This window comes from Protopterus annectens, chromosome 2.part0 (genome assembly GCF_019279795.1).
Source record: "Protopterus annectens isolate FY-2018-M chromosome 2.part0, PAN1.0, whole genome shotgun sequence".
Classification (NCBI taxonomy): Eukaryota; Metazoa; Chordata; order Ceratodontiformes; family Protopteridae; genus Protopterus; species Protopterus annectens.
Window position 1 is genome coordinate 102,516,556 of NC_056728.1, and position 12,823 is coordinate 102,529,378.

The 12,823-nt window shown below is 40.9% G+C and overlaps 1 protein-coding gene across 2 annotated transcripts in view; it reads right to left on the minus strand.

The window, feature by feature from the left end:
* Nucleotides 1-12,823, minus strand: part of PFKL (phosphofructokinase, liver type) — a 905,205-nt gene that overhangs the window by 131,013 nt on the left and 761,369 nt on the right. For both annotated transcript variants that reach the window (XM_044060589.1, XM_044060587.1), the window contains exon 15: nucleotides 5,598-5,685. In XM_044060589.1, the coding sequence (XP_043916524.1) occupies nucleotides 5,598-5,685 (88 nt within the window). The remainder of the gene's footprint in view (nucleotides 1-5,597; nucleotides 5,686-12,823) is intronic.

Here is a 12,823-nt window from a genome sequence, read left to right on the forward strand (position 1 = left end):
TGTCTCTTACTATGGGAATGACAGGTGTGTGACTCTTACTATGGGAATGGCAGGTGTGTGTAGAGGAATGGCTCTTACTATGGGAATGGCAGGTGTGTGTGTACAGGAATGTCTTTTACTATGGGAACACCAGGTGTGTGTACAGGAATGTCTCTTACTATGGGAATGGCAGGTGTGTGTACAGGAATCTCTCTTACTATGGGAACACCAGGTGTGCGTACAGGAATGTGTTTTACTATGGGAATGACAGGTGTGTGACTCTTACTATGGGAATGGCAGGTGTGTGTACAGGAATGTCTCTTACTATGGGAATGGCAGGTGTGTGACTCTTACTATGGGAATGGCAGGTGTGTGTGCAGGAATGTCTCTTACTATGGAAACTGCAGGTGTGTGTACAGGAATGTCTCTTAGTATGGGAATGGCAGGTGTGTGACTCTTACTATGGGAATTGCAAGTGTGTGTACAGGAATGTCTCTTGATATGGGAATGGCAGGTGTGTGTACAGGAATGTCGCTTACTATGGGAGTGGCAGGTGTGCGACTCTTACTATGGGAATGGCAGGTCTGTGTACAGGAATGTCTCTTACTATGGGAATGGCAGGTCTGTGTACAGGAATGTATCTTACTATAGGAATGGCAGGTGTGTGACTCTTGCTATTGGAATGGCAGGTGTGTGTACATGAATGTCTCTTACTATGGGAGTGGCAGGTGTGCGACTCTTACTATGGGAATGGCAGGTGTGTGTACAGGAATCTCTTTTACTATGGGAACGGCAGGCGTGTGTACAGGAATGTCTCTTACTGTGGGAACAGCAGGTGTGTGTACAGGAATGTCTCCTATTATGGGAATGGCAGGTGTGTGTACAGGAATGGCTCTTACTACAGATGAAATGAATTACTTGCCAATACCGCTTCCTCCTTGCCCTACTGCACTGAGCAGAACAAAGGAGAATCATGTTCTCCAAAATGGTAAACGCATCACTCTCTGGGGTGATCACCATCCAGAAAAGCATGACTGAGCATGATCTCTACATTTTAATCTCCAGAGGAGGGCTATCGGAGTGATTTAGAGTATCCAGTAAGTCAGTCATTTAACCAGCATTATGAACCTCGGACACAGTGATGCCTTTATCTATATGGTAATGGCACAGCAAGCATTATATTCTGTAGAGAGGCCCTCAAACAAACATTGTAAGCAAGACTATTATGGCCAGGAGGACTGCTATTAGTATTAACATGTTAAAGTAAAACTTCTGACCAGTGTGGCATCAAACTCCCTGATCTATGTGGGAACATAGGTGTGCTCCCAGTGAGGAATGTCCACCACTCCAGACTCTGGAAAGAAGGGTCTAACACCAACAGGAGGTTCTTGAGCATGTGATGGTTCTTAACCTACTGACATTTCACAATCTCGTTCAAACCCAGCATCCTCAGGAATGCAAATAGCATCATGAAGACTGTTGCAGTTCTTAAGTTCAAAATAAGCAACAGTTTCCAATCTTGGACCCTCTGCTGCCTCTACACCCAAGCAGCTGAAACGGTTGTCTCCTATGGGATCAGAAAGAGTAGAGACAGTCAAATCCCATTCCTGTTCAAGAAATGCAGCAGCCTCTAGAGACTATTTATGCAGTACAGATTGGGGCTGTGAAAAGAGCTCCACTGAGAAGGAATGACCTAAAAGTAGAGCTCTTTCTGGACTACATCCAAAAAGCTGGAAGGAGAGGCTGACATTGACAATGGCTAACAACCCTAAGATATTTTGAGATGTTCTCCAGTCTGGAGTAAAATCTGATAATTGCCATCGTCCCCCACCATTAACAGTCCTATTCTGGAGTTGTGGGTAGCTTAGTGCTGATGGGGAAAGAGCATGCTATGCTATGCTTAGGAGCCTTCCTTCCTCAGTGAGGTGATATATTCCTCGTTTGTTAAACAGCCTTACAAAGTTTACAGGGTGTAGGCTAACTGTGTTTAGACCCAAAGGTCTTAACAAAACAAGGCCTACATACCATCCCAGCAATCCAAGCCTATCTTAAGAGATTGCACCTAACCAAACAATCAATGCAGACATAAAATATGGTAATGCACAATGGAAAGACACATCAGAAGACTTGTGGGTATGGCAAACACTGGATGTACTTCTACAGTTCAAACTGAGGGAGGGCTATCCGGTGCCTTTCTAAAAAGGCATGACAAATCAGAATAGAATAAACATCTGGTAGCCATAAGATTCAATGTGGCAGAGGAAAAAAACTCTCTTATCACATATATGTCCAAAGACTCAAAGTCCTTATCAGGAGGCAAGATTGTAAAATGATGCAGTCTCTGGAACCTATTCTGCAGCAAAAAAAAAATCACACAGGATTCAACATTAAGAGAGTTAGTCATTTGCTATACCTACTGAGGCATACAGTAACAAATGCCATCTGCCATCCTGGAGGCCAGACTGGCAGCAACAGGGTGCTTTCAGGCTGTTTAAACAGCATATGCAATGATGGATGTCAGGGGTGGCATAACTGGAGGCTTTTCTCTTTAAACAAATAGCCCAGAAGCTGTTTCTAGGTAAAGGAAAAAGGCCTGACACCAGTCTGAGATGATGTTCCTCATACTCACAAGAGCCTCATGGATGTGAATCATCCAAAGACAAGGCAGTGTGAGGAGTGGACTCATTTAGCAATAACAATCAACTGGTTGTTTGGTAATGCAGGCTTTTCCCATAAATAGCATAATCTGAACATGTCTACCACTAATGGTGCTACAAATTATGTATGCACCCTGTCTGCTTATGCTGAATACCCTGTCATACCTACCTACCTGCCTCTTCTCCTGATGCCTGACGTGCTGATATACTTCTTGAAACTCAGCCTGCCCGTGCCACGTACCTCAACACCTGCACTTTGCCTTGGCATCTGATGTGCTGTTATTTCTCACAGACACAAAGCCTGCAAATGCTACCTGACCTACAGCAATACCTAGCCACAGCCTGCAGTGTTGTGTACCTATCGTCCATGATCATGCTCCCGCACCCTTACGGTGTATCCACATCTTGCCACTCAGGTTATCATATACATGAATGTCACTCTAACAGCTGCGCACTGTATTGCTCATTACCCTTCACAGCACAATTAGCTAGGCACAGTAGCTGCACAATCTTGTCTATGAGCTGCCTGTCTGTCAGTCTTGTGAGAGAGTTGTTCAACACAGCGCCTAGTATGGGTATCTCTGTGTTAGAAAAATATGTATTAACATATATGTGCAATGCTTATTCTAATAAGGGAAGATTTTTATTCTATATGCAGCATTAGTTCTATTTGAGACTGAAAATGTGCTTTTCTGAAATTGTGCTTTCTGACACTGCAAGATGCACTCTGACCTAGTTTGCTAGCACAGCAAAATACATGTTTATGCCTTGGAAATGTACTGGAAAGCAGGTGATTTTCTGCTAGGTCAGGAAATTGAAAGGAGAATAATAATAATTTCTGTAGATCCATTCATTATAGACAATAAGCTCTGTTCGTGTTGATGAAAAAGTGCACAAGCTGCAAGATAGTTAGATATAAAGAACAATAAACTGCTTCAGAAATCTGTACTTGCATTGTGCTTAAATTAGCCATAGTACCTAGACTTGTAACATCACATAGCAAGAAAGTTATAATTGACCAGTGGTCATCAAGGCCATCCTGTTTACTGAAAAATCTTTTTTAAACTTTGAAGAGTCAGCTAGAAATGTGAGAAACATCTGTAAAGTAACAGAATTGTGAACTGGTGATCTGCTACGTCAGTCATAGTGGGCAATGTCTTGAAAGAAAGGTATAATAACTGTGACATTTCCTGATTTAGTCAGACAAACTCTGTAACTGCATTTTTTTGTCTCCTTGCGCAAGAATAAAGTTACCTGAACTGAACCTTATGCTTTTGGTCTTATTAAAGTATTTTTTTCCTCTAACACTCTGAATATGGCTGCAATTAACTTTTTGTAATACGATGTGACCTGTAAAGTTTCTGGGCATACACTAACACAGCTGCAGCAAAACAAGGCTGTTATTATCACTCTAGGATAAACCCACACTTTATACCAGGAATATAATAAAAAGGCTGATTTCAGTCTGGTATAAATCTGCATAATATACTAAGAGTGACAAAGTGCATTCTGTCTGCAAAGCTTAGACCTTCTTTCTACAATTACGTATTTTATCTAACAATACTAAGTGCCTTTCCTGTTTTTTCCGGAAGATACAAAAAAGGATACCTGCCTAAAGACATAATTATAAACAGCTTTTCTGAGACTACAATTCCTACTATGGTATTACTGTACTATGTTGAAAACTGGACAAATATCCCAGAGGGTGTCTTAGCGGGTCTACTTCAGAAGACTGAAAAAACAAAAGTCTGAATCCCAAAATATTGAAAATTCAAAATACTTTAAACATTTTTAATGCGGGGGCAAGCCCCACTGCACCCCTGCTAATTACATACATCAACTCCAAGATCGCACAGCAGTGGAGAAGGGGCAAATTCCATCCTTCAGTACTTTGGGATTCAGTCTTTTGTTTTTTCAGTCTTCTGACGTAGACCCATCTCAACACATAAGTCACATGTACTGGGGCAGGAGGGGGAGGCTAATCAGACTATCAGATCACACTAGGAATGTTCATGTCCAAGAATAATGCAAGAGCTGTTAAACAACTGGAAAGCAAATGGATATGCCTAATAATTCATGTACAGGGACCAGCTTTTTACTTACAGCTGTAAAAGACAAATTATACTAGCAATATACAGCATAGAACAACCAACTTTTTACATAAATTAGGCTTATTAGGGAATTTCTACATTTCCACAACAGTTCTGATTGTCTAAAACACTACTCTGTCTTTAAATATCTGGTAGCATTATCTAATACATGCGCCAGTACTTAGCAATTGTTGAAACCTATTCTATTTAGAGAGGAATATCTTTGTTTTTATAAGTAGAAACAAAACAAAAATGTTATGATTATTCAAATGACCACCAGAAATATGTGAAATGTTGAAAGCATTAAAGTATACACTACATCTTTCTAAGTGGAGACAGACTAAGCAGGTCAGTACTTAAAATATAGCAAAATAAAACTGTCAGGGCTTGTTGGATGGAGAAAATAACAGCATACAATGTCAACAAAATTTCGAAGAGCGTGATGAGACTGGAGTATATAAAAAGAAGACAGAAAAGGTGGCTATGATCAGACAACAAAAGGCAGACATGGGAAAATTCATAGTTTCTCGGGTTATTAAACACAACTGTAGGACGCTATTCTATTCTACAGAGTAACATACCCAAACCTTACAGTGATTGGGATGAAAAGTGTTCTCTATTGCCTGTTTAGACTCAACCACCACCACATCCCACTTTACCTGCTACTCTGTTTAAAAAAGCATCTGTTATCCAATTATGAGATAAAAGGTAGGATTTAACCCCAAAATGCACTGCTACCAATACACAAATCCATCTGAAGGGTTAAAGCACCTAGTCTAGGATACGAACAGGAAATTTTATGCCACTTGTTGACAACCACATTTACTTCTAGCTAAAATTAGTGTTTAATGAAAGGAGCATCTGTTCTTACCTCAAACCCTCCAACAACAAGCAGACCTTGAATGTTGTACTTCCGAATATTATCAACAATCTTAGGCAAAAATGTGTTAGGGAGGGTCCTGCAACATAAAAAGTATAAACATAATATAAAAGAAACAAAAGTTACATATTCATATAATTCCTGTGAAATGCAGAATCCTTCATCCCAAGGCAACAAATTCACCTGGGTCTACACCTATGACAGCTGTTGCAAGGGCAATTACTACAAGCTGCTTGGAAGTAAGCAGATTAACCATATATTCAAAATATAAACATTTCAGAAATTTTACATAGTCAAAATGCATTTGGAAACCATATGGTAACTTTGTAACAAGAGTTAAAATTTAGGCTGTGTGCAAATTAATATTAAACCAATACAGTGGCAAACTAAAGTATTGTCTCCTTTTAGAAACAAAGGCTCACATTTTACATCTAAAGCATTCTCAGCTGGAACACACACCATCAGCACGCATTAGCTGAAACTGTATATAAATGAAAAAAATCATTTATGTGCAAGTACAGAAAAGAAAAGATTTTAAAAAATATATTAATAATGGCACAATTTTTTAGCATCTGTATTAATGCAGAGCCATGGCCAAAAGTTATTAACCATGAAACCCCTGTTTATTAAATCATTCTTCAAAGATGACCTTACCATTGGAGTTTGGGGGTTGGAGGCTGGCTTAGTGGTTAAGGTGCATACCTCACAGACAAAAGGTACTGGGTTTGATTCTCATCTTTTGAGAGGAAACAGGCTGTGCTTAAATGGCTCATAAGGGCTACTAGCCTAGTACTTGCCTGTATAACTATGAACCATCCTAAATTCAGTGCTGTATGTCATCAGAAAACTGACACAGCTCCCTTTCTCATCCTCTTCCTACCAGAAAACATAACAGCTGTCCAAATAAGAAACATAATAGTCTGTCTAGTCTGATGAAACAGGGCTCTTCTAGAATACAAACAATAAAAAGTAAAACAAATGCAAGGTAAAAGAAAAAACAGAAAACAGAAGGCTCCTTGTGAGTACTTCTGTCAAAGTTATTTTACAGTTTCAAGTTCCTTCCTTGAACATACATAGATACAAGATACATCTCCATAAACTGGACTGACATTTCTAATCAAGCTTTCCTGCTGATATCATTAAACAGTATAATTTAATACTTCATTTTAGGTTATACTGTAATTTGCACTCAAGGTTTATGGCACTTCCTTTCTTGTTAATGACTTAAATTTCTTAATCGACAACATATCTTTTTACTATAGTAAACAGTCTCAAGAAAGGACCCTCTTTGTTGATTTCTCTTCTTCGGTTCATCCTTTTCACCAAAGTCTGACAACTTTTTGGAGGAAAAATAAGCATGAAAATGTATCATCTGTGTGTCTAAGAAATAAAGCACAAGTAAACAGCTGCCCAGTTTACAGAGAACTCCTAAAATTTGAAGTTGGTTGAGGGAGAGGGTGGCTGGCTGCCTGACAACAGGGCAATGGAGGGAGAGTATTCTGATCCATCAGTGAGTACCCTCTCATAGGTCAATGGACATGATAAAAGTATACCTCTCTGAAACTGAGGACCCTACTTGATAAGTCTTATGTTTGAGTCGAATACATACGGTAGAAAATAACAGTACAGTTCAATGACCAAGACTCAGACAGTCAATTTATGAAGTACACTTGTACAAGAAAAAATGACTCCTGCAGTCACAATAAATGCAACATCATACAACAATACAACACAATACAGTATCTTCTTGGGTAAACGTGTACAGTGAAGAACAACTGGTTGCGGTTCAAATGCCACAACATTGCCATTTTTGAAGGAAGTGCTGGAGGCAGACCCATCTTCTAATAGTATAGGGTGGGTTTGGTACAATGGTTAAGGTCTTTACCTCACAGACACAAGGTATAGGGCTTGGTTCTGACCAAGGGCAATTGGCTAGGCTTAAAATGCCCATTCAGGGCAGTTAGTCTAGTATTCTGCTATGAACCTAAGTACATGACTGCTGCATATTCCACTGACTGACTAGCTGCCTGATGGAAAATAAGCACTGAAACTTGCAATCTATCAAGAAAGTCTTCTCAACTCTCTCCTCAAGAGTAAAGTAAATGAAAAGCGAGCTGGTTTACCTTCCTAATTCACTCTCTTCAGGTAAAACTTGAGCTAGCGGTGCATATCCAGGTTGTGAGAAGCTCCCTTTCCCCTAGTTTATGTCCTGGAAAGGAGATGAATTAACTGGTTTAGGAACAGTTCAGAAACCATATTGTGTAGAAAATGTATAGTTCATGCTAAGGGATAGCTGATCACTGTGACAAATGTCATGGTTCTCTACACACGTGCACCTTAAACTCCCAAGAATCATCATATGATCCAGCCTTATGAATTCATGGACAAAGGAATACCCAGTTATCTAAGAAAATGTTCCAATGTTACCAAGTTATCATGCCTGCATAGTAGGCAATAGGCAGACACGGCACATCACTCATTAAATTCAGGTCACACAAAGGGGAGAGTAACAAACATGTAGCTTTAAAAATTAGGTGATTTTTCCAGTGTGGAGGGCTGGGACATTTACAGGGGATGCTCAAACAATTCTGAAAATGTTATGTACATAAGACAAACTATTTGTGATAGTTTCTAAGTGGGACCAGGGAAAGGTGCAGCATAATAACATTAAATGTGAATGTTTATTTAAATGCAAATCAGTAATAAAAGAATGTGTAAAGCCAGGTCATGGTTATTTCAAGTATATGTGTGTGTGTGTGTGTGTGTGTGTGTGTGTGTGTGTGTGTGTGTGTGTGTGTGTGTGTGTGTGTGTGTGTGTGTGTGTGTGTGTGTGTGTGTGTGTACGAAATGTGAACCATGACAGTTTGATTTCCTGTTCTATAGTGCAGTCCCAAATACATCCCAATGAAGCTAAAGCCATTTATCAAGCCTCCATCTTATCGTTTCAGCCACCCTGTTACACCAAATGTTACATGGTGGCCAAAGCAGAGAAACTATTCCATGTAGACAATAAAATGCACAGTATCAGAACTAAATGGGTTAGAACAATGGTTAAAGTCTTTATCTCAGAGATACAAGGTATGGGGCTTGATTCTAACCTTTGATTATTGTCATATAAAAGTCTCCAGACTGATAGCCTAGTATTTGTCTATTAAACTATGAACCTATAAACCGTTTCATTCTTTTTTACATGAGAAATGGTTCAACTGCACACACTTAGTAATCTCTCTCTTCAGGGTAATTTGTATGTGAGCCAAAATAGTACAATTGTGTGAGAATTTACCATAACAGTAGATGTCCTACCGGTCACTGGTGCAGTATTCCAGTACTGACAGGTTATTCTGCCTGACATCTGGTTGGTGCACCAAAGCCAAAACCTTCCTGATGCACCCTATTCCAGAGTACCAGACCTCAGCCGGCAGGCATGCAGGTACATAAGTGGACATTGTAGCATAAGATCAAACAAGCTACAGCCAGGATACCCAGTAAAAGCCTGAGTACTGAAGCAATACCAAACAAGAACAGCAAAGAAAAGGAGAATGGAACTGCCCCCTCCTCTGCCCACAATGTATGGAGATCAGACAAAAAAAGAGAAATGCAATACACCAACAGTGACTACTGCAAGATCTAATATTATACTAAATTCTTACACAACTGTACTGTGTCCTTCCTTTGATCACTCTTGTTGCATTCCAATATGTGGGCAATTCCCAAAGTGAAAGGTTGTAGAAGGTGGATGGGTTAGAGACAGAGGGACCATCTACCAATCTTAGACAGACCAGATAAAATGTGAAAAGAAGACCAGGTGGCCACCTCCAAGCTAGATCAGGAGTTAATGTCTTTGAAGAAGGCACCAGACGAGGAGACAGCTTTGGCAGAATGGAACATCACAGATGAAGACAGGCACTTGCTGTGGAAAGAATAACAGAAGATAATGGATTTACAGGTTCAAGAGCAAGTTGGTTAATCCTGTCACCACACTATCTATCTCCAACTGAGAGAGAAAGCTGGTCAATTTTCCTGAAATATTTCGTCTTGTCTAGGTAAAATTTTAGTTGTCTGTGTACATCATGGAAACAGGAGTCCCTCATCCCTGTTCTAGGGACTATTAGAAAATGTACAGAAATGGATAGCCTGTTTGAGTGAAAGCTCATTTAATACCTTGGGCAATAAAAAGGGGTTGGCCCTTAAAACATCCAATCTTAAGGAAGATGAGGAAGGGAGGAATATCCAAAAGGGATTGTAGCTCAAACTCTTCTGGCAGAGCTAAGAGTAGCCAGCATAACTGTCTTCCAGGGACAAACTTCAATGAAGCAGATGCGGCTGGTTCAGAAAGAAGTAATGTAAGTGTTTCCAGGACAAACTTCAGATCTCAGTGGGGGAGATGAACAGTCCTCCTAGGGTGATTTAAGTGAATGATGTCTTTTAAGTACTGTTTGACCACAATTCTAGAGAACAATGGAGGGTTTAAAGGAATTCAGGCTGAAATGGCAGACAAGCATGCCTTGCTAGAGGAGTAGGGGAGTCCACTTTTGAGTAACACACAGAAATATGACAGAACAGGAATACCCATCCTAAAGGGGTTCTCATTCTTGAGACACCAGGTTAAAAATATTTTCCACTTGGAGATGTAAGATTTTCTACTGGCAGGTTTGCTTGCTTCCTGGAGCATGTCCTCTGAAAACTAGTGTCTGAAAAGAAATAAGATTCTATCACAAGAGTGTCAGGTTGGGAGCCTGCCCTTTTTTAGTGTGTTAAGTCCATCTTGTAGGATAACTTGCAGTGACAACCCCTGGCTAGGTGAATAATGGAGTCACTAGCAAGATTCTTTGTTTGCCCTTTTGGATCTTCAGGAGAACCTTTGCGATTAGAGGAAGGGAGGAAGGCATAAAGGATCTCCCACTCCCCCATTTGAAAAACATGGCATCCATTCTCCAGGCCTGAAAACAAGGGGGCTGAGAGAAGAACAGCTTGAGCTGTCTGTTCTGGTAGGTGGCAAAGATGTATTTGAGGAGTAAGCCACTTGTGAACTATGTCCAAGAAGAAGTCTCTGTTCAACATCAATTCATGAGGGTTTTCCAAGGATCTGCTTATTAAGTCAGTGAAAACACAGCAATCTAAACAGCTTGCAGGGGTAATTTTGCTTTTAATGTGAAGTCTCATGCCAGCTGGGCAAGTATACATCACGTCATGGGACAAGTGGCCTTTTTACTTTGGTGAGGCCCAACCATACATCCAAAGCCAGGTATGATGCATCTGTATGAAGGTCACTGGTGGATGTGGGTGGGAAGGGAACCCCTGCATTGAGGTGAATTTGAGATACCCACCATTCCAACTCCTTGTTTTAAATAGGGCAAGAGTGGAATCTGGAAGTCCAGTGGGTGACACTGCTGAGACCAAAGGAACTTTAAGTACCACTGGATCTTTCTGGTATGTAGTTTGGTGAATGGCTCCTCGGGTATTGTGGCTGCCATGTAAAGTACAGTTGTGTACCTACCATAAATGTACATGTTCGAGTGTATTCACTGTTGCAGTCATTACTCTTGGGTTATCCTGCTGGCAGGCTACCTGCAGTTGGCCAGAACTCCAAAGTCTATGTCCGGCGTCGGTTGCGGTCACCTCCTCCCTGACGTCAGTGCGCCAGGGGTATAAAAGATGCAACTGACGCCATTTTCTTCAGTTTTTCTTGCCCCAGATGTCAGGTGCCCCCAAAAAGGTAGGCTAAAAAGATAATGCCAATAATTATGCATGCAGTAAAATAAACATTTCCTTCATCTATAAGCAAATACACCACATAGATTGTATAAAATAGAGAAGTATAGGTAAGTCCCAGCAAAGAAAAGGGGGATGGTGGGTGGGTAACCTGGACTGCAACAGTGAATACACTCGAACATCTACATTTATGGTAGGTACACAACTGTCCTATGTTCATCGTGTTTCACTGTTGCAGTCATTACTCTTGGGTTGAATCCCAAAGCTGAGGATGGGTGGCTGGGCCTAAATAGGATTAGGAGAGGCTATAAGGCCTTGCAGAACTGTAGTGGCGAAGCCTGCTCTGGATTTAGAGTAGAGAGATAAATGGTGGTGCTTTGTAAAAGTGTGCACTGAACTCCAAGTTGCAGCCTCTAAAATGTCTTTAGTTGGCACTCCTCTGAGAAAGGCTGCTGAAGTAGCTGCTGCCCTGGTAGAATGAGGCCTAATGCCCTTGGGCACCGATTTGCCATGTTGTGAGTAGCAGAAACGAATGCAGTGGCCTATCCATTTTGAAATAGTCTGTTTTGAGATAGGCTTTCCTTGAGATCCTGCAGTATATGCCACTAAAAGTTGCTCAGTTTTTCTGAAAGCTTTAGTTCTGTCCAAGTAGAAGCGTAGTTGTCTGTGTATGTCCAAGGAATGCAGAAGTCTCTCACCCTTGTTCTGTGGGTTTGGATAAAAGGTAGGCAAATTAATGGTTTGGTTAAGGGCCACACTGGACACTACCTTAGGCATAAATGTTGGGTTCGTCCTTAGAGAAACCCTGTCTGGATGGAAAATGATGAAAGGTTCCATAGCCATGAGTGCCTGTAACTCTGAAACTAGTCTTGCAGAGGTTATTGCTAGGAGCAGAGCTGTTTTCCAAGATAAAAACTTTATATCAGCTGTATTGGCTGGCTCAAAAGGCGGCAGTGTGAGTTTTTCCAAGACATAATTGAGGTCCCATGCAGGTACTGGGGCCCTACTTGGAGGTAGTATGTTTTTGGCCCCTCTGAGGTACTGCCTTAGTAATGGATGGGAAAAAATAGGAGGTTCCATATTGTAATGACCTGAAATGGCAGAGGCATGAATTTTAATTGATGAAAAGGATAGGCCCTTGTCCAGCATCTCAGTTAGGTATTGTAAAATCTGAGGAATATTTGGAACAGATGTGTTAATTCCTTGCGGCTGGTTCCAAGCACAGAATCTTTTCCATTTTTCTGCATAAGATTTTCTGGTGCTGGGCCTCCTGGCCTCCAAAATAACATCCATCACTGATTTAGAGAGAGGAGTGTTTTGAATGGTTACATTATCCGCCATGCTGCCAGATTTAGGGTCCTGAATTGGCTGTGCAGAATCTGATTGTTTCGCTGGGTCAGTAAATGAGGAATTAAAGGCAATGTCCAGGCTGGGCCTTGAGACAAGCTTTTTAGGATTGGGTACCAGTGCTGGCGTGGCCAGTCTGGGGCAATTAGAATCATTCT